This window comes from Phyllobates terribilis, unplaced genomic scaffold (assembly GCF_046119375.1).
Source record: "Phyllobates terribilis strain yellow unplaced genomic scaffold, ASM4611937v1 Scaffold_7__3_contigs__length_470593459, whole genome shotgun sequence".
NCBI lineage: Eukaryota > Metazoa > Chordata > Amphibia > Anura > Dendrobatidae > Phyllobates > Phyllobates terribilis.
Window position 1 is genome coordinate 41,800,717 of NW_027362767.1, and position 20,443 is coordinate 41,821,159.

At 44.3% G+C, this 20,443-nt stretch overlaps 3 protein-coding genes across 3 annotated transcripts in view; 1 reads left to right on the forward strand and 2 right to left on the reverse strand.

Moving 5' to 3' along the window:
• Nucleotides 1-428, reverse strand: part of WDR25 (WD repeat domain 25) — a 141,637-nt gene extending 141,209 nt beyond the window's left edge. The window contains exon 1 of the mRNA XM_073638410.1: nucleotides 228-428. Coding sequence (XP_073494511.1) covers nucleotides 228-374 — 147 coding nt within the window. The 5' untranslated portion in view covers nucleotides 375-428. The remainder of the gene's footprint in view (nucleotides 1-227) is intronic.
• WARS1 (tryptophanyl-tRNA synthetase 1) lies at nucleotides 104-7,744 on the forward strand. Its single transcript, XM_073638413.1, has 12 exons — nucleotides 104-122; nucleotides 327-429; nucleotides 1,108-1,289; nucleotides 3,166-3,379; nucleotides 3,971-4,079; nucleotides 4,986-5,105; nucleotides 5,361-5,543; nucleotides 5,881-5,981; nucleotides 6,103-6,215; nucleotides 6,474-6,647; nucleotides 6,979-7,119; nucleotides 7,426-7,744. Exons 3-12 carry the CDS (start codon nucleotides 1,182-1,184, stop codon nucleotides 7,582-7,584), a joined length of 1,422 nt encoding a protein of 473 aa, XP_073494514.1. The 5' UTR covers nucleotides 104-122; nucleotides 327-429; nucleotides 1,108-1,181; the 3' UTR covers nucleotides 7,585-7,744.
• A 791-nt stretch (nucleotides 7,745-8,535) lies between these two features.
• On the reverse strand, nucleotides 8,536-16,768 carry LOC141155348 (cholesterol 24-hydroxylase-like). Its single transcript, XM_073642228.1, has 15 exons — nucleotides 16,540-16,768; nucleotides 16,166-16,243; nucleotides 14,173-14,254; nucleotides 13,828-13,898; nucleotides 13,642-13,728; nucleotides 13,271-13,409; nucleotides 13,005-13,115; nucleotides 11,480-11,636; nucleotides 11,155-11,217; nucleotides 11,003-11,075; nucleotides 9,663-9,747; nucleotides 9,487-9,597; nucleotides 9,043-9,131; nucleotides 8,848-8,914; nucleotides 8,536-8,685 (listed from the first exon to the last, which is right to left on the reverse strand). The coding sequence occupies exons 1-15, from the start codon at nucleotides 16,674-16,676 to the stop codon at nucleotides 8,536-8,538; spliced, it is 1,500 nt and encodes a 499-aa protein (XP_073498329.1). The 5' UTR covers nucleotides 16,677-16,768.
• Nucleotides 16,769-20,443: the final 3,675 nt, after the last annotated feature.

Consider the following 20,443-nt stretch of genomic DNA (forward strand, 5'->3'; position numbering starts at 1 on the left):
GAACGCAGTATACTCTATGCTGCGCCCAAAGCGCTGCACGCAGGTGAATCCGCATCCTATTCATTGCACTGTAGCGTCCCCACAAGTGTAATAGACGCGCCGCATCATGTCCGTGTCCGCGGGTGAGCCGCAGGAGCACGGAGACGCATAGTGGGCATCCACTATGCTGTAACATCTGCCCGCTGCGGATCGCACGCAGCACCGTGCAATCCGCAGCGTTTACTGACCGTGTGCACGCGGTATATGTTAGTTCTATCACTTGCTCTTCCGCTATGAGGAGCTCCTGGGAGAGAGTAGGAACCTTTGTCATCCTCATGTTTCCGCAGGGACTGTATAGCAGTGTGCACGGTGGGCGGAACCTGGGCTTGCCGCATCCAGACACCGGCTGCTTGTATCACACGGGGAAGGCAAGGTGGCGGCTGATGAGAGGTAAAGCGGCTTCTGCCCGGTCCGTGTTATACGGGGGGGATCACTGATCCGATCCTGCGTATTAGGGGGATCTGTCAGCACAACTCCCATATGGCAGCGATGGGTCACAGGTCATCGTGCAGTACAGTCCTCAGCGTGGGAATGACCTCACCAGGAGGGGAAAGCCGTGGATTTATGGAGATCACAGGATGGAGACGACACTGATCTGTAAATGGTGAAAAAAATCCCCAAAAGATCACTAGATTATTCACTAGCATAGAGTGTGATCCCCGTGCGGAAATCCCGGCACCTTCAGCCCCAGCTGCTGTCACTGAGGTCATGGAAGGTCCTGCTGCAAATCATCAAGATCCGCAGCTGGCAGCTCCCATGTAATCACCAACCAATGACGGCCCAGATGTGCTTGATGGGAGACAAGACCGGAGACGCTGCAGCCACGGGGGCGGGTGTAGACAACGCAGGCGGCTCACCGTAATAATAGGAACATAAGGCCTGGGGTGGTCAGATTGAAAAATGGCTCCTGGGACACTGGAGAAATGGCCGCACAACTGGTTCCACCAACACATCAATGTAACGCCGAGCTGTTAGTGACCTGGAATGATGATTGGGGGGGTCCGGCTCCCGTACATTACACATCATTATAAAAGCTCAGATGTGATTTATTTTTTTTTTTCTGTTTAGGATTTTCAGAGATCCCCAGTGTTGCTGATTTATTTGGCATTTGAGCAGATTCTCTCATCACTCCTCGCCCCATCATGGCCGACCCTGGATCAGGTGGCACGCTCCCACCCCTGGAACTGTATAACCGGGTGTCACAACAAGGGGAGAAAGTCCGAGTATTGAAAACAGAAAAGGCCACAAAAGCAAGTATAGTGTGTCTATAAGTTCTGTATGTGTGTACTGCATCTGTCTATAGGTTCTGTATGTGTGTAATGTGTGTACTGCATCTGTCTATAGGTTCTGTATGTGTGTAATGTGTGTGCTGCATCTGTCTATAGGTTCTGTATGTGTGTAATGTGTGTACTGCATCTGTCTATAGGTTCTGTATGTGTGTAATGTGTGTGCCGCATCTGTCTATAGGTTCTGTATGTGTGTAATGTGTGTGCCGCATCTGTCTATAGGTTCTGTATGTGTGTAATGTGTGTACTGCATCTGTCTATAGGTTCTGTATGTGTGTAATGTGTGTACTGCATCTGTCTATAGGTTCTGTATGTGTGTAATGTGTGTGCCGTATCTGTCTATAGGTTCTTTGTGTGTTTAATGTGTGTGCTGCATCTGTCTATAGGTTCTGTATGTGTGTAATGTGTGTGTACTGTATCTGTCTATAGGTTCTGTATGTGTGTAATGTGTGTGTACTGTATCTGTCTATAGGTTCTGTGTGTAATGTGTGTGTACTGTATCTGTCTATAGGTTCTGTATGTGTGTAATGTGTGTACTGCATCTGTCTATAGGTTCTGTATGTGTGTAATGTGTGTGCCGCATCTGTCTATAGGTTCTGTATGTGTGTAATGTGTGTGCCGCATCTGTCTATAGGTTCTGTATGTGTGTAATGTGTGTACTGCATCTGTCTATAGGTTCTGTATGTGTGTAATGTGTGTGCCGTATCGGTCTATAGGTTCTTTGTGTGTTTAATGTGTGTACTACACGTGTGAATATGTTGTGTGTGTGTGTGTGTGTATTATATGTATGGATAGGTTCTGTATATGTGTAATGTGTGTACTGAATCCCCCACAAATAATGAGAACGATAATAGATTTCCTAAAGGAGAAAAAACGTGGCGCTATCTAAGCGTAGTAAGATTTGATCAATTAAAAGGTTGAGTATCTATAGGAAATTGCTCACCTGACCCGCTTGTAGTATGGATGAAATTGCAAAGGACTGCGGCCGACCTGGTGAGGTAGGATTGAATCCTGAGACAGGAGTATCCCACAGCGAGAATGCCAAAAGGAAGAACCAGGTGATGGCGCTATCTTTGCCACCAAGTGAGATCAAGGTGCAGGAACTTCAGGTCGCTCGTAAGTAAGAAAAAAAAAATAAAAATTTTATTATTCACACTAATATAAAACGATAAAACCCTGAAGAAGGCTGCAAACTGCCGAAACGCATTGTGTGTATATAGGTTTTATTGTTTTATATTAGTGTGAATAATAAAAATATATATATGTATATATATTTTTTTTTTTATTTACGAGCAACCTGAAGTTCCTGCACCTTGATCTCACTTGGTGGCAAAGATAGCGCCATCACCTGGTTCTTCCTTTTGGCATCCACAAATAATGAGAACAGGAGTCACATGCTATTGCTGATCCATTTTGAATATGGGACTGACGGAGATAGCAGTCAGTCTCATAGACATTGGAAAGACTATTTTTGTGATCGGATGCCCTAGGCGATCAGCTGCTTAGTATGTATCCTGTTTGATTAGGGACAACCATTTTAAAAGCAAAGTATATTAGAAACTTTTTGACCTATTAAGAAAACCTCACTCATGGCAGAAGACTCCCCACAACCATGAGTGACTGATGGTTCATTCATTCGACTAGGTGTTATGTAATACCACATCTCTCCTGCAGTGGCCACTAGTGGGTCTTAGAGAATGTAATAACCTCGAACAGTTTCATCATTGTGATCACTGTGACTATAAGATTTCCTCCTCACTGGTGGTCGCCCCCATGCCTGCTCTCCTCCCCCTCTCTTGGAGGGGCTTATTAGATAACCTATGTTGTCTTCTTGCTGAAGGATGAAATTGATGCCGCGGTGAAGCTTCTTCTGGCTCTGAAAGTCAAATATAAGAATGCAACGGGAGAGGACTACAAGCCGGGGTCCCCACCCACCTGTGAGACCCCCTATGCCTACAATGGGGTTACTGCTGCAAGTGACGAGAACGATTTTGTGGATCCCTGGACTGTGCAAACTGGCAGCGCAAAAGGGGTGGACTATGATAAACTTATAGGTAACTGAGAGTGGATACACAATACTCATGTCATGTCCAGAATCTGTCCCTATTCTGCTCTGTTATTTGCCATCCATCCTTATTCAGTGGGTAGTTCCTGTTCATCAGCATTCTGTCAGCACTATAGGTGCTGGAACTTCATAGCATGCATTGCTCCTGATATTGACCAGTGGTTCACCAGAGCTGAACTGAAAGCCGTCTCTGTGTATGATTCTGACAGGAGAGAAGGCGCCAAGAGACAAAGGCTAGATAAGTTACTGTAGATAGAAAGGAGCCACCTAGTGGTCGTCACTTTGGAGGTATTTTTTGGGGGTAATACAGTGATTTGCAGATTTCCTATTTAACACATTACCTATCAAATGAGGTCATGTTGTCTGAAAGTACGCAGACCATTTAATTTGGCATCAGGATGAGCTGCCAGGTGCTGGACTATCAGATTCTGGATTATGAAATGATCATAGAAAATGTAGTTGGATGCCAGATCACAGGAATTTTGCCATAGACATACAAGGAGACAGTTTTTTTCATGTGAGCTCTGCTTTCTCGGTACCTTACACCCTGTACTATATATTTATGATAAATTTCCTGCAGTTCGGTTTGGAAGCAGCAAAATCGACCAGGATCTGATTGATCGAATTGAACGAGTTACAGGGAACAAGGCGCACCACTTCTTACGGAGAGGAACCTTCTTTTCACACAGGTACGGGAACCACCATGTCATTAGGGGTCTGACCTCTGGGGTCCCCATTGATCTTGAGAATTGGGCTGCCTCGGTGCTTGAGGTTTTTCTGTACAGCGGCGTTTGCGGCAGAGATCTGCAGTCTGCCTCCTTCACCTGTAGGGGGCCGCTCTGCAATTCCTTGCACAGCGTGTTTGCAGGAGCGCTGCTCTGCAGGGAAACAACCCTGAAGGGAGTCCAGCACTACTCCTGCTCTTCTGCCCCTTCACTCTCAAGGAAATAAAAGTGATGGCAAATTCTAATCTCATATCATCCCTGCATAAGATAGGAATACTTCATTGGCAGACTATAGGCTTCTGTAAGCGCCAGCCTGTATTCTGCTTACAGCTCTGAAGGAAAGGTGGCGTACATGTTATTGGCGCATTATATCATAGAATGACTATTACAGATGACTCCACAACTAGGATTCACTTTAAACTTTATGTAGAGTTGTGCAACAGTTTAATAAAGCAACTTTGTGAAGTTTCTCATTTAAAAAAAAACAAAAACCCTGCAGCGTTTTGTGTATACAGCTCCGGTGCGGACCATTTGTCTCTACGGTTACAGACAAACCCTGTACTGTCTGATCCTGTGTAGTCACGCTGGTACGCCGCCTCTTCCGGAAAGGGCGTAGTCAGAAACGCGTGACGAAAGGATCAGACTACATAGCGTTTGTTTGTAGTCTGTAACCATGGAGACACACAGGTCGGCACAGGAGTTCTGTACCTAAAACAGTTGGGGATTTTTAATAACGACTGGTTATAAAGTTTCTGAATTTATTATCTATGGATTCACCTGGAGCAAAAAAAAAAAATCAAATGATTGCAAAAGTTTACAGACCCAGCAGATTTAGTACTAATTGCATATGTGATTATTTTTATACATCAGGGACATGCACCAGATTCTGGATTCCGTTGAGAAGAAGAAGCCTTTTTACCTCTACACGGGGAGAGGCCCGTCTTCAGATTCGATGCACGTCGGTCACCTCGTTCCATTCATCTTCACCAAGTAAGTAGCGGATCCTTGCTCATTAACCCTTTATGTGACAGCGGCGGCGATTTTATGCAGGCGCCAAGTTAACAGTTAAAACTCTGCAGGTGATGTTAAGCTATTGTTCTCTGTTTTCATCCAGTTCTTCATTGTGATAAGAACCCATCATTTTTATAACGGGGTTTAGTATCCCTTTAAGGGGAACCTGCATATGTTAGTTTTAGGGGTCTTATTTTGGGGGGGTACCGAGCTTCTTTTTTTCTCTATTTACAGGTGGTTACAGGAAGTCTTTAATGTCCCGCTGGTCGTCCAGATGACCGATGATGAGAAGTATCTGTGGAAGGACTTGACCTTAGAGAAAGCCTATCAGTACACTATAGAAAACGCCAAGGACATTATTGCCTGCGGCTTCGATGTTAATAAAACCTTCATCTTCTCCGACCTGGAATATATGGGGTGAGTGAGTCCTTAGAATAAAAACATAAAGGGATATTAACCCTACAACCTTATAATCAAGCAGTGACTGCATCCACCACTAGGGGGAACTAACTGCATACTGAATTATTTAGTTCAATGTAAATTCAGTATGCAGGAAGCTTCCCCTGGTGGTGGCTGCAAGCGGATAGATCTGTATTATTTAACCCCTTCTGAACATCCGCTGTACCCAAAGTTTATCCTCTCCATCGTTTTCTCCAAAGAGCAACAGAGTATGGGGAGAGGTGAAGGCGTCATGGAGGGTTACCCGACGGCTCGTGAAAACTTTTATAACATTCTATGTTCATGGATTCCACAGGATCAGTTCAGGTTTCTACAAAAATATTGTCCAAGTCCAGAAACACGTAACGTTCAACCAGGTTAAAGGGATATTCGGCTTCACAGACAGCGACTGCATTGGTAAGTAAAAATGTGAACACCCCAGATCTGACCTGTCTGCTGGGAGTAGTTGTCCTGACCTTGAGTGCCCGGTAATTTGTCTACCTGTCCTGTTGACCTTCATTGTCCTATTGTTTTTCAGGGAAAATTAGTTTTCCAGCCATTCAGGCCGCTCCGTCGTTCAGCAGCTCCTTCCCAGAGATATTCAATGGCAGAAAGGATATTCAGTGTCTCATCCCCTGTGCCATCGACCAGGTGGGGCGCTTGTTCCAAAATGGGGTAAAATGCTTAGGTCTTGGCCCACATGTGCGACCCTTATTTGCGTGCAGTGGTTTGTTCCTCTATATTGCAGCCAGAATTGTCTTTTGTGATGTGGAATGGCCTATTGCGTGCACATAATGGGGGGTGAATTCTGTGAAAAAGTATATTTAAAAAAATAACTTTTCTGTTGCACTACAAACTATAATCAGTCTGCAAAAAAAAACAGCCTTAAAATACTGTCTTCTCCTTCAGGATCCATACTTCAGAATGACCAGAGATGTGGCGCCCAGGATCAACTACCTTAAACCAGCTCTGATGCATTCAACCTTCTTTCCTGCGTTGCAAGGGGCACAGACAAAGATGAGCGCCAGCGATGCCAATTCATCCATATTTCTCACAGACACCCCCAAGCAGATCAAGAATAAGGTGCTGCTCAGAGAATGGTGCAAAAGTCATGTTCAGTTAAAGGGGGTCGGCCATGTTGAAGCAAATATTACCAAATAGGATGTATTTACTAACGTAATCACTGCCCCATTACTGAGATTTCTGGAGCCATGTCCCCTTTATTGGCGATGTGACCAGACGTGTCCAAAGCCGTTGGTAAAATCCTCCAGTGCGTTCTGCTTTGTGTTCTCCATCATATATGGCATCCAACTGAACGGGGCACGGTATGACCCCATCCATGATTTGCAGAGAGCATGGAGGAGCCAGATTTCTGCCCAATTATATCATTAACCCCTTTTCCTCCCTTTTACAGATCAATAAACATGCATTCTCCGGGGGCAAAGATACAATCGAGGAACACCGGAAATATGGTGGCAACTGTGAAGTCGACGTCTGTTATATGTACCTGACCTTCTTCCTAGAAGACGACGAGAAGCTGGAAAAAATCAAGCAGGTGAGGAGAAAGCAGATGATATATACATAGATCAGTACCCAGGGGCCCGTCACCTACACAGACCCCGTTAAAACATGTCCCCTCCTACAACATTGGATTGCAATAAGCAATTCCCCTCCTGCTGGAACTACAAGTACCAGCATGCACGGATAGACTGCAGCTGTCAGGGCTTCATGGGACTTGTAGTTTCCAGCCTGAAGCACTTATCACCTATCTTCTGGGATCTCACTGATTGCTCCGTACCTGCTGCCGTTCGCCAATTGAATTACTTGTCAAACCTTCCCCCTCCCTTGTTCCGTCCTTCAGGATTACACTAGCGGGGCGTTACTCACCGGAGAACTGAAGAAAATCCTGATAGAAACCTTACAGCCGATAATCGCAACGCACCAGGAGCGGAGGAAAGGGCTGACGGCGGAAACGGTCAAACAGTTTATGACTCCGAGGAAACTGGCCTTCGATTTTTAGCGACTTTTCCAATCTCTGTGGCGACGCAGATCCAGTCTGCACGATCTTTTAGCCGGGATCATTTTACTGGACTCCATGAAGTTACATTGTAAATTCCTGCAATAAATCTGTTATACTGATACATAGAGGTCTGGATAAAGGGGAACTCTGCTGCAAATCAGCCTGTAGCCATTGTAATTATTAATTCTGGTGTCAGCATTATTAGTCTCCAAACCGTGTCACTCCGGCTGTTGTGAGACTAGTACTCCCATAGAGAGACAGCCATGGAGCACAGCAAAGCCCTGCCCCCCAACTCCCTGTACAGGGGCAAACTCCTGCCCATTGCTCAAAAAAACAAGAACGCACTCTCTGCAGATAAAAATCCCTCCCCCACTTACCGTAAACGAGACAAGGACCCACCCATCACTTCCTGTACAGCGATGGATCCACGCCCGCCATTCTGTAAAGTGATAAATGCCCTAAATTTCTAAGCTCCGTTTCCCCTCCTGCAGATGCAACAAGCCCCACCCTCCTTTCCTATTGGTGCACCAAGCCCCACCCTCCTTTCCTATTGGTGCACCAAGCCCCACCCTCCTTTCCTATTGGTGCACCAAGCCCCACCCTCCTTTCCTATTGATGCACCAAGCCCCACCCTCCTTTCCTATTGGTGCACCAAGCCCCACCCTCCTTTCCTATTGATGCACCAAGTCCCACCCTCCTTTCCTATTGATGCACCAAGCCCCATCCCCCTTTCCTATTGATGTGCCAAGCCCCACCCCCGCTTCCTGTAGATGTGCCAAGCCCCACCCCCGCTTCCTGTAGATGTGCCAAGCCCCGCCCCCGCTTCCTGTTATCCATCCTACCTGCTAGAGCAGGCTTACACTTAACAAAAAGAAGGGAGACTCCATGATGAATACATCGTTTCTTTATCACATTACTAAAGGGGGAGTTGTGTGAAAGTCCAGGGCCCATTTAATTCCTGGTATTCCGCTGCTGCAGACAGCACATGACTCCATCTTTTGGTCGCAAGGTCCCGCTGTCGACCATGTCGAAGCTTTGCCCGTCCGTCAGCTGGAACTCAAATCTTTGCAAAAGTTTCGCCATCACCACTTTTGCTTCCATCTATTTAAAAAAACAAAAAAAAACAAACACGCTAAAGCTTTCACTTCCCAGCAATCCCTGACTGTGACCAACCGACTACTGGGCCTCCCTGGGCAACAGTCAGCAATGCTGCGGCCTGGCCGCTCACTGTACACAGCTCACACAATACAGGTGTGTCCTTACCTGTGAGAACACCTGTCCTATACACGACCGGGGCCCCAAGGAAAACGGGAAGTAGGTGAAGTGCGGCCTGGGAGCAATGAGATACATGAATACACGGCGGAGTCTAGTTATATGCTGGGGGTTGGAGTTTGACACCCCGTTCTCGAGGATAATGATGGGGTGATGTAAAGCATGGGTATTGGAGGGTGCACTCACCTCTCAGATTCAGGAGCAAATCGATCTGGGTCAAACCTGAGGGGATCCTTAAAATGCTGCTCCATTCTCCCATAGACATAGGAATTAAACTGTGGAGCGGATGACACCAGAAATTAATAACGGGAACATCAGTTTGTATTTTAGATTTAACAGGTGTGTATCTACGGGGGCTGCGGAGGCAGAAGTCGCACAGGACCCCTATACCTGAGGGGGCTTAGGACCCCGGCACCATCTATAACATTACACATGGCAGGTCGGCATTCTGCAGCTGCTGTTTGTTCTCTTGGGGCCTTTAAGTTCTGCAGTCGGAAAATCATCTGATACTATTGTTCCAGAAGAGATGAGCGGCGCCCCCTGTGCAAAGAAAGCTGCTAAGCCCTAAACGGGGTGCCTGCATGCGGCAGGAGAATGGGTGGAGTAGTCTACCCTTGTGTAGCCGCTTACCACTAAGGAGACATTAGGTGGGATACGGAGCCCCTCAATCACTAATGCTTTATCCAGAAGACGTGATGTTCCTGGGGCCGTGGGATATAACCGGAGGGTCTCTTTAAGAATCTATGAAAAATTAGAGTTTAGAAATCTAAGCGATCTGTTCGATAGAAGCTGCAATTCACACTTACCTGCGACAGATACTGCAACTTGTTCAGATCTTCATACGTAACGTCTCTACGTGACCCGAATACGTCGTCTATTTCACCCTGGACTCTAATTATAAGATGTTAAAAAAAAAAAAAAGGAAAAAATTTTTTATTAATTTTATAACAGTTACACATATACAAATAACATTCTCAACCATACCCTGAAATCCTTCCCCTCCCCCCCCCCAACATATGTTATTCAGAAGATCATATCGTAGATATATGTCCACACAAAACAGAATAAATCAGACCGGCCAAGTCTAAAGCCGCAGAGCCGATTGCCATTTGTTAACGCAATGTGTAGTGATTCCATAGCAACTGGTAGACCTCTAACAAGACCCTATCGAGGCTGATAACTGGTTGTCTCCAAGCCAAAGACCCCATAGTTTATCAAAATATTTACTTCTATCCCTTTTGAGGTATACCCATTTTTCCAATGATATAAGGGACTCAACTTGTTTAATAAACTTTCTGCCTGTTGGGGAGGCGTTGCAGAAATCCAGTTTTTGGCAATCCGTTTTCTAGCCATGTATAGTAATCGAGCTATGGCAAGTCTCCCGGTCTCAGCAGAGTACGCAGCTCGTCTACATATCCCAGTATGCAGGTAAAAAAAACAAATTATAAGCGTATAAACTGTCACTTCGAGCAGAAGAATAGTGAGTGCAGCTCTGGAGTATAAAACAGGATGTAACTCAGGATCAGTAATGTAATGTATGTACACAGGGACTGAACCAGCAGAATAGTGAGTGCAGCTCTGGAGTATAATACAGGATGTAACTCAGGATCAGTAATGTAATGTATGTACACAGGGACTGCACCAGCAGAATAGTGATTGCAGCTCTGGGGTATAATACAGGAGGTAACTCAGGATCAGTAATGTAATGTATATACACAGTAACTGCACAGCAGAATAGTGAGTGCAGCTCTGGAGTATAAAACAGGATGTAACTCAGGATCAGTAATGTAATGTATGTACACAGGGACTGCACCAGCAGAATAGTGATTGCAGCTCTGGGGTATAATACAGGAGGTAACTCGGGATCAGTAATGTAATGTATATACACAGTAACTGCACAGCAGAATAGTGAGTGCAGCTCTGGAGTATAATACAGGAGGTAACTCAGGATCAGTGATGTAATGTATGTACACAGTGACTGCACCAGCAGAATAGTGAGTGCAGCTCTGGAGTATAATACAGGATGTAACTCAGGATCAGTAATGTAATGTATGTACACAGTGACTGCACCAGCCGAATAGTGAGTGCAGCTCTGGAGGATAGAATAGCACCTGATACGCTGGACCTAGTGGACATTTGGCCTCACCTTTCTAGTACATCAGGATACCGTGCCAGCTCCATTACTGCAAAAGCCAGCTGGTTTGCTGTGGTCTCTTGGCCTGGAGGCATAATACAGTGTGTAGAGTTCTGTTCATAGCAATGAATAATTGACGCCTCCAGAAATGGCTTTATACCCACCTGCTATGAAGAAAGTCACAAAATTATCCAGCAAACTTTCCAGGTCATACGAATCTTCCACGGCTGTAAAGATTTAGAAGACACCACCCTTATTCTATACCCATTGATCTCTTCCTATATCAGCCACTTCTGTCCCTGACTACTTCTTGCTCTTGTAGCAGGGGGTCTTGGAAGTAGCTAATATACCGCAGCCATAATACGCAGCTATGGGTCAATGGTTTAGTCACAGAGTCACCTGGGCTTTAGAGGAAAGCACAGCCCCTGCTCTCCATATAATACAGCGCCACCTAGTGTTCTAGCAGTGGCCAGATCTGCGGTACTGTACCTGCCCCTTTGAGTATCTGTGATAGTATATCAGCAGGGACGTCTTCTCCATCTTGTATCGACTTCTGTCTCCTCTCTATACAATCCTTCCCTGTTTGGCGGAGCAGTCTCACGCTCTCCCGCACGTCTCTGATGAAAGCGCGTCTCCCCGGGGTGTACTGAAGAGTGAGCAGACCAATCATCTTCAAGGATTGCATCACACGCTTAGATACTCCAGGTCATCAGACAACATGACACGCAATGAGCTTAGATACACCAGTGCAGCAGACAGTATCACAGATGATAGGCTTAGATTTAGATACTCCAGGTCATCAGACATGACACGCAATGAGCTTAGATACACCAGTGCAGCAGACAGTATCACACATGATAGTATTAGATACACTGATCAGCAGACAGTATCACATGATGGATTGGATACATTGGCTCAGCAGACAGTGTCACACAGGATAGGATTAGATACACGGCTCAGCAGACAGTATCACACAGGATAGGATTAGATACACTGCCAGGCGGTATAACATAGGATAGGATTAGATACACAGCTCAGCACACAGGATAGGATTAGATACACTGCCAGGCAGTATCACACAGCATAGAATTAGATACACAGCTCAGCACACAGTATCATACAGGATAAGATTAGGTACACTGCCAGGCGGTATAACATAGGAGAGGATTAGATACACAGCTCAGCACACAGTATCACACAGGATAGGATTAGATACACAGCTCAGCACACAGTATCACACAGGATAGGATTAGATACAATGCCAGGCAGTATCACACAGGATAGGATTAGATACACTGGCAGGCGGTATCACACAGGATAGGATTAGAAACACTGGCAGGCGGTATCACACAGGATAGGATTAGAAACACTGGCAGGCGGTATCACACAGGATAGGATTAGATACACTGGCAGGCGGTATCACACAGAATAGGATTAGATACATTGCCAGATGGTATCACACAGGATAGGATTAGATACACTGGCAGCCGGTATCACACAGGATAGGATTAGATACACTGGCAGGCAGTATCACACAGGATAGGATTAGATACACTGCCAGGCGGTATCACACAGGATAGGATTAGATACACTGGCAGGCGGTATCACACAGGATAGGATTAGATGCACTGGCAGGCGGTATCACACAGGATAGGATTAGATGCACTGGCAGGCGGTATCACACAGGATAGGATTAGATGCACTGGCAGGCGGTATCACACAGGATAGGATTAGATGCACTGGCAGGCGGTATCACACAGGATAGGATTAGATGCACTGGCAGGCAGTATCACAGGATAGGATTAGATACACTGGCAGGCGGTATCACACAGGATAGGATTAGATGCACCGGCAGGCGGTATCACACAGGATAGGATTAGATGCACCGGCAGGCGGTATCACACAGGATAGGATTAGATGCACTGGCAGGCGGTATCACACAGGATAGGATTAGATACAGTGGCAGGCGGTATCACAATGGGTATGAATAGCTTCTGCTGCTCTTTGCTTGTACCTGCACCAGTGGGCTTCGTGTCGCCGCCACCCCCTGCATCACAAGTGAGATCGCTCGTGGGAACGGGGTCTGATCGTCCTGCAGAGACCTCGGGTCCATCCCAAATGCCACCTGCAGGTCATAAGACAGGTGATACCAGGGCTACGACCCTGACATTAAGCCTCGGGGGTCTCCCCAACCAGCAGACCCTCTTCAGTATGGGGCCACAGGACCGGCCCGGTCTCCTCTCGCTGTTTGGCCCCTGTGATGCCCCCGTCAGGATTTACCTTTGCGATGACGTCCAGCGTCACTTTGCTCATCACCTCGTGGATGGAGACCTCACATTTGCCGTCCGCCTTTTCCGACAATCTCTCCATCAGCTCCTCCGCCTTCTCATTAAACGTCCCCATCAGTCCCATCAGGTACCTGAAGGTTGGAAAGGCGACTATAATGCATCTAGGGAAGCTCGACGCAATCAATATGGCTGAATCTTATCTAGCGGTCTGATGGTACAGCTCCCCCTGCATGTTTCCTTCCATATCGCATCTGGTTATCCGGCATGGTTACAGCACATTGCCTGATAATCTGGAAGCTTCCAACACCGGAAGATCTTATTTGCATGGGACTGCCAGTTTCCCTGAGGATCACGTTAACCTACGTTCTGCTAAACGAGGGGTCCATGACTCTCCTCTGCTTGTGCCAATGATCGTAGTTGCGATCAGTCAGCAATCCGGTCCCCAGAAACCTAGAGAGAAAAGGGATAAAACAAAGCAGAAATTTCATAAAGGAGCTTCACCACAAGATGGCGCCATCCATTGCCCATAGAATATAATCGTTCACCAACCTTACTCCGAAGAGGCTGAACGCCCGCCGATAGACGTCGTCCTTTGTGTATTTTGGTGACATAAGAATTTCCTGTGTAAAATTATAAAAATAAAAAAAAGGATCAAGAAATGTTTTTACATCCTGGATTAGAAAAACATGGCTGATCTCTTCCAAAAAATAAAAAAAAACAGCTCCACCCTTATCTACAGGCTGTGTTGGGTATTGCAACTCAGTCAAATTGATAAAACTGATCTGCAATACAACCCATGGACAGAGGGGGGCGCTGTTTATGGAGGAAAGCAGACATGTTTTTTTTTTAATCCTGGACAACCTGTTTATTGACTCATCATTCTTTGTCCAGTACCTTTACTCCATTAGGACTGGTGAGAAAAATCATCACATTGTGCAAGGCATTAATCCGGACGACGGGGCCATAGGTCTGCGCCCTGGCAAGTAAGTACAATCATAACCCATTAATTGGCTGAACAAGGTAGAAGACATATAACCTGTTTATCTATTGACATGCAGAACGGCCATCTCTGCCGGATTTCCCGGGGCTCCTGGGGGGCTGGGTTTGTGGGCGGGGGGCAGGGCTTAAACATTCCCAGAAACGTCAGTTATCACACAGCCGAATGGGAAGGGGGGGGGTGTTTTTTTTGTTTTTTTAAATGGCATCCAAATAACATGTAATTTTATTCTATGTGTTATCACAATTACCATTTTGTAAGGTTTATATCGTATTTATATTTTACTACTTTTTAGAAAGCTAAAATATAATCCGTTCAGCGATCCCCCCAAAAAAAAAAAAACAGACCATAATATACATAATATAAATATACTATGATGGATATATATATTAAAAACACCCCCCAAAAAAAAAGAAGTAGAAAAAACATATAACACTAGTAAGTTAATTCAGGAAAAAGTAATATAAGCGAAGCCATAGGGAAATTTGGTGACAATTGTAAAAGGAGGAGGTTGGCACCCTAATAGGCAACGCAAGATACGGCGCCCCCGCTCGGCGTGGTCCGACTTTAGTCACCCATGCAGAGCCCTAAATACATACTAACAATAATCATTTCCTGTAGCAAAAAGGACAATGTGCAACAAAAATACGATACAAAAAATGATAATAATAGCCTGTAGCGGAGAGTATATATACTGACAAGGGAACAAGTACATGGATAACGGTAATGGCGATGATAAACCTAATGACCATAAGCAGACTGCACTGGTCACATAAACCTATCCACACAAAATAAAGACTAAAATGGGACAAAAAAAGGGCAAATCACCCACCACATTCCCAACAGATAAAAAAAAAAAGTGTCCAATATTGCTAGGGAGTTAAAAAGATGGGAGTACTTCACTTCAAGAACTGTCCCGGATCGTGGCCTTTTTTGGGGGTTTTAATGTATGATATATCCATTAAAGTATTTGATGTTTTTTTTTTTTATATAATAGTAATTGTTTTTTTTTTGTTGGTCTACTTTAAAAAAAATAAATAACTAAATGTTTAAAAATAATTTTGAAATAATGTTATAATCAGATTGATTGTGTTCTACAAGGGGAGCTGCATTTCTTATTAATACCATTTCGGGGGAACCAAATGATACATTTTTATTTTTTTACTTAACAAGTGAGAAAAGGAGGAAATTTTCACTTTTATAGTTTGTAATTTCAATATATATATATATTTTTTTTAATGTAAAGAGTTTTTTACATTTTTTTTTAATGTAGGACTTGAACCTGCGATCCTTTGATCACTGGTACAATATACTTAAATACTTCTGCATGGCCCGGTAGTTGAAGTCTCCCTGACTAACCACTTAGCTGCGTTTCCTATTAATGGCAGCATTTAAGGAGTTAAACTGCTGTGATAGGAGTTAGCGCCAATCACGGCAATACGTATGAAGTGGCATTAGCTAATGAGCCCGACCCCACTCCATCCATACGACTACTTCTGATTTCCCATACGACTACTTCTGACTTCCTATGGTGTCACGTGGGGGTTAAGCATCGTATAATAAAACTTTTTTTTAAAACTTTCCAACATAATTTGAGCTGGCATCTGCAAGATCTCTGCAAAAATATTGTTGTATAAAATTGATTTTACTAAATAACAATGACCTTCAGTTAAAAAAAAGAAAGAAAAAATATTGTTTTTATCCAGAGAGAGTAAAAACCTGTACAGACCAACCTATCATACTCCTCAAATCTACACCATCCCCAGCAAAGCAGCCTGATACATTTTGCCTGCACTGATATATTGTAGCAAACTATCAGGATAGATGAATGGATTATAGCAATGTGATAAACCTGTTAATATGTCATTTATATGAAGGAACCGGACTCACCAGCGCAGAAACAGTTCATGCACCAAGTTATCATCCTTCATTGATCTCATCAAAGTGGGTAAACTACCCAGCAAAAAACTGCAAAAAAAAATAAGATAAAAAAATTATTTACAGGATTGATGATGAATGTATAATTGCTGGGGGCTGAGACTCTCACCGATCTCTAGCGCAGGGGTCCCAAAGTCCCCTTTGTGAATAAAGAGATAGTGAGTGAGTATGTGCAACCCCCCAATCCTATAGACTTTAAAAGGAGCAGTGATCGCACATGCTCACTACTACCCCAGTTCTCATGCTCACTAGGGGTCCCTCCACTACAAGAAAGAGCCATAGGTTATACCCTTTTGCAGTATATGCAGGAACACTTGTGCCCTCACCTGTCTCTGGGGGGTCCGGGGATGTGGTCATACTTCATGTGGATGTACTGGATGTAAGCGCAGTACAGTAGGAAGCAGACAGCAACCAGGCCCAGCAACAGCAGGAGGGCCCCTGAGATCAGAGACCACAGAGCCATGGTGAGGGGCCACAGGCTGAATGCAGATGTCTGTGTGTTATCTACTGAAGCTCAAGGGAAAATACTCAGGATATAATGAGGAGGGGACGGCTCTATACAACCAGGAAGGGGCTGATGTTTATGGGGAAAGGAGGGACGGTCGAGCTCATTGTATATGGGGCTGAAGTCCTCGCACAGTAAAAGCAGTAATAATCCAGACTAATCCTCAGCCTGCAACCCCAGATTAAACCCGAAAATTATAGCTGAATTCTATGTCACAAAATAGTACTATGTGCAACCGGATAGTAGCTGTCTGTGCAGATAACAAGGCATCACCAAATGTTCTTCTACGTAACGAGGCGTCATAACATGCGGAGCGCCTTGAACAAAGATCTGACGATGGACCTGGTTGGTTCAAGTAATTCAGCTCACCTTTTCCCGATTGCATAAATTGCTCTTTTTGTGATAGATTTCATATCCATAAAATGTATGTTTTCCATAGTCAAAGCATAATAACATATAGTGCATAAATAAGACAACCAGACTATACTGATATAATGCCGCCTCAAAATGCATAAATAATGCAACCATGCTATGCTAAAATAATGCTGCCTCAAAATGCATAAATAATACAACCAAACTATGCTGAAATAATGCCGCCAAAAAATGCATAAATAATACAACCACACTATACTGAAACCACACTATACCACACTAACCACAGAATGAAATCACACTATGCTTAAATAATGTAACAGAACTATTCTGTAATAATTCTGCCACAAAATGCATAAATAATGCAACCACACTACACTGAAATGATACCATCATTGTCACGTAGGTTGTGGGAAAGACTTAGTGCAACACAGAGGGAAGAGGGAAAGGGAGCCCAGACACTAGGGAAAGGGGGGAGTGGAGACCTCCTAGTTTGGTATAGTGTCACCCTGTCTCAACTTCCTATATTGGCTCTTCACCAATCGCCGCACGCGTGCCTCGCCCTGACTTTCCCTGGCATATGGCTATGGCTATGGAAGGGAGGAGATGAGCACTAGTCGATCTCCACTAAACTCTATAGACAAGAAGGATAGACAAACAGGGGAAGAATGCTTAGCTTTAGACGAGTCCAGCCAAATGCGTACACGGCCTCAAGCTCCAGAGACGACAAAGTACTACTCTTGCTAAAGCCTTCACAAGTAGAAAGGAATATCACCTGCACCTCCCTCTCAGACACACCAGGTATATATACACCCAGGGTAGGGGGCTAATTAGCTAGAGGGAGGTAGCCGCTGGGTCCTAGAGACAGCCAGCCTCTAAGAAGATGTCTGTAATGCCAAATGTAGAGATCTGCAACCAACTGCAGGGCGACTGTCTGTCACCTCTGACACACCCGTGACAATCATACAGTGTTTAAATAATACCACAACACAATACTGAAATAGTAGCACAATACAGAGCTTAAAGGGAACTTCTCCAACCACGGCAGCATGAATCACAGCCTGGCTGCACAATTAATCCCAGGCAGGTATATTCTTCTCTGACACTCCGTTTCAGTGTTGATCTAGTTAGAAGATCCGGCCGGGGATCTTAGGCAGAGACGAGACTAGTCTAGCACAGTCCCCGGATGGCTTTTCCCAGCACTGCTCGAGGTGACTGACAGATATGTTATTATGGGACAGACCTGTCAATCAAGTTGAAGCAGCGTTGGCAAAAGCCGGCTGGGACCATGCACAGAGATGAGACAAGTCCGGTGCCGCCTCCTTATAACTATATTCTTTCTGAAATGTCAGACATTTCAGAGAACATGTCACTGGCTGGAATGGTGCAGCCAGGCTCTGATTCATGCTGCCCATTCTGGCTTGGGTAACATGAATTGTGCGACAAGTTCCCTGATATCATACAGTAGTGAAGTAAAGCCACCACTTAAATAATACTGCTACACAGTGCAGTAATAATACCGCCATGCAGTGCTTAAATAATACCACCACACACCACTGAAATAATACCACCTTACAATGCTTACATAATACAATCATATAGTACTGAAATATACCAGTACAAGTGCTCAAATAATATTACACACAAGACTGAAATTATTTCACCAACACACGGTACTGAAATATTAGCCTCAAAAATGTCTAAATAATACCACCATATAGTACTGATAAAAATATCTTCATCAATTTATTCAATTTATTTAAATAGGTATATATTCCCACCATGGCTGTGGAGTCGGTATGCCAAACCTCCGACTCCTCAATTTCCATGACACCGACTCTGACTCCACGACTCTGACTCCCTCATACTCGGCTCATGTGTAAGTGATAAATTTACTGCAGCACAGATTCATCTCAGCTAAAAGTCCAGACCCTTAGATCAGGAATAGGACAGACATTTATAGGACATTTCATTACTTTCCCAAATTCTTATGAAAAAAATTTCCCCACAAACTGCACTGAACTACTGCACCCAATTTATTATATATTTTAGGAGTCGGAGTCAGTCCATTTCATACCGACTCCACCAAAATGGACACCAACTCCGACTCCACATTCCTGATTCCCACTTTTGTTGTTTTGTTTGTTTGATTTTTTTTTCAACATAACAATATTGAATCTGTTCAATTCAGGTTTTCATTAAGAAATGAGAAAGAATTCCAAATAAGGCTAAGTGCACACGATGCGTATTTCATGCGTATTTTGTGCGGAAAATTCCACACCATGTCAATTCTTTGTGCGTTTACGCATGCGGAATTGCCATTTACAATGCAGTAGAAAACGCAAGGCAATTCCGCATGTGCAAAACGCGCGAAAAACGCATGCCAAATTCCGCATGCGTTTTCCAGGAAAAAGGACATGCAGAAATGAAGCGGAAATTTCCGCTTCAAATACGCATCATGTGCACTTAGCCTAAGACTATGTGCCCACGATGCAGAAATGAAGCGGAAAATTTCTGCTTCATTTCTGCATGTCCTTGCCCGGAAAAACGCGTGCGGAATTTCACATGCGTTTTTGACATGCGGAATTGCCTTGCGTTTTTTAATGCATTGAGAAGGCAATTCCGCATGTCAAAAACGCACAAATAATGGACATGCTGTGGATTTTTCCGCACATCAAAAACGCTGCAGAAAATTCCGCAGCATGGGCATTGAAAGTGCGGATTGTCATTGGGGACCATAGGGGACGGATTACCAAGCAATTTACAAGTGTTTACGCAGCAAAAACGCTTGAAAAACGCATCGTGGGCACGCAGCCTAAATCCATGTACAGATCAGCAGCCAAAGGTGTCAGTACAAAATACTGACATGACAAGTAGATGATGCTTGAATTTAAGAAATTTCAATCTGAACCACAATGGTGTCTTCACATAAAGCAAACAGTGTCAGGAGTTAATAGTAAAAGAACCTGTGTTTTTAGAGGATGCATTTTTTTCCTGTAGTACATATTAAATGCCACCAGATGGCAATAAGACATCACTGTCTGTGGTATATATACTATATATAAACTCAATCCAATTAGCTCCTTGGTAGCATTGTTGTAAATACTTTTATGCCCAAAAAGACAAAATTATTCTATGAGCGGATACCTTTATTGACTAACCAGAAAAAAAATGGTAGAATTGTAAAATTAAGTATGTTGTGTTCACACAGCTGAGGTTTGTTACACTGTATCAGTCCAGGAAATTCTCTGTGGACTAATCACAGCAGCACATAACTGTGGCCTGATCCTGATGCTCTTAATACATTGCAGCAAACTCTCAGCTGTGTGTGTACATCTGGGTTAGGAGGGGGA

Excerpts from the sequence above, each read along its gene's own strand:
- WARS1 (XM_073638413.1), top strand. The coding sequence starts at position 1,182 with ATGGCCGACCCTGGATCAGGTGGCACGCTCCCACCCCTGGAACTGTAT. Across the intron at positions 4,080-4,985 it reads GGAACCTTCTTTTCACACAG|GGACATGCACCAGATTCTGG; the intron begins GTACGGGAACCA and ends TTTATACATCAG. Across the intron at positions 6,216-6,473 it reads TCCCCTGTGCCATCGACCAG|GATCCATACTTCAGAATGAC; the intron begins GTGGGGCGCTTG and ends CTTCTCCTTCAG.
- LOC141155348 (XM_073642228.1), bottom strand. The coding sequence starts at position 16,676 with ATGGCTCTGTGGTCTCTGATCTCAGGGGCCCTCCTGCTGTTGCTGGGC. Across the intron at positions 9,748-11,002 it reads TATCCTGATGTACTAGAAAG|AGTCCAGGGTGAAATAGACG; the intron begins GTGAGGCCAAAT and ends TCTTATAATTAG. Across the intron at positions 9,598-9,662 it reads AGTTGCAGTATCTGTCGCAG|ATTCTTAAAGAGACCCTCCG; the intron begins GTAAGTGTGAAT and ends AATTTTTCATAG.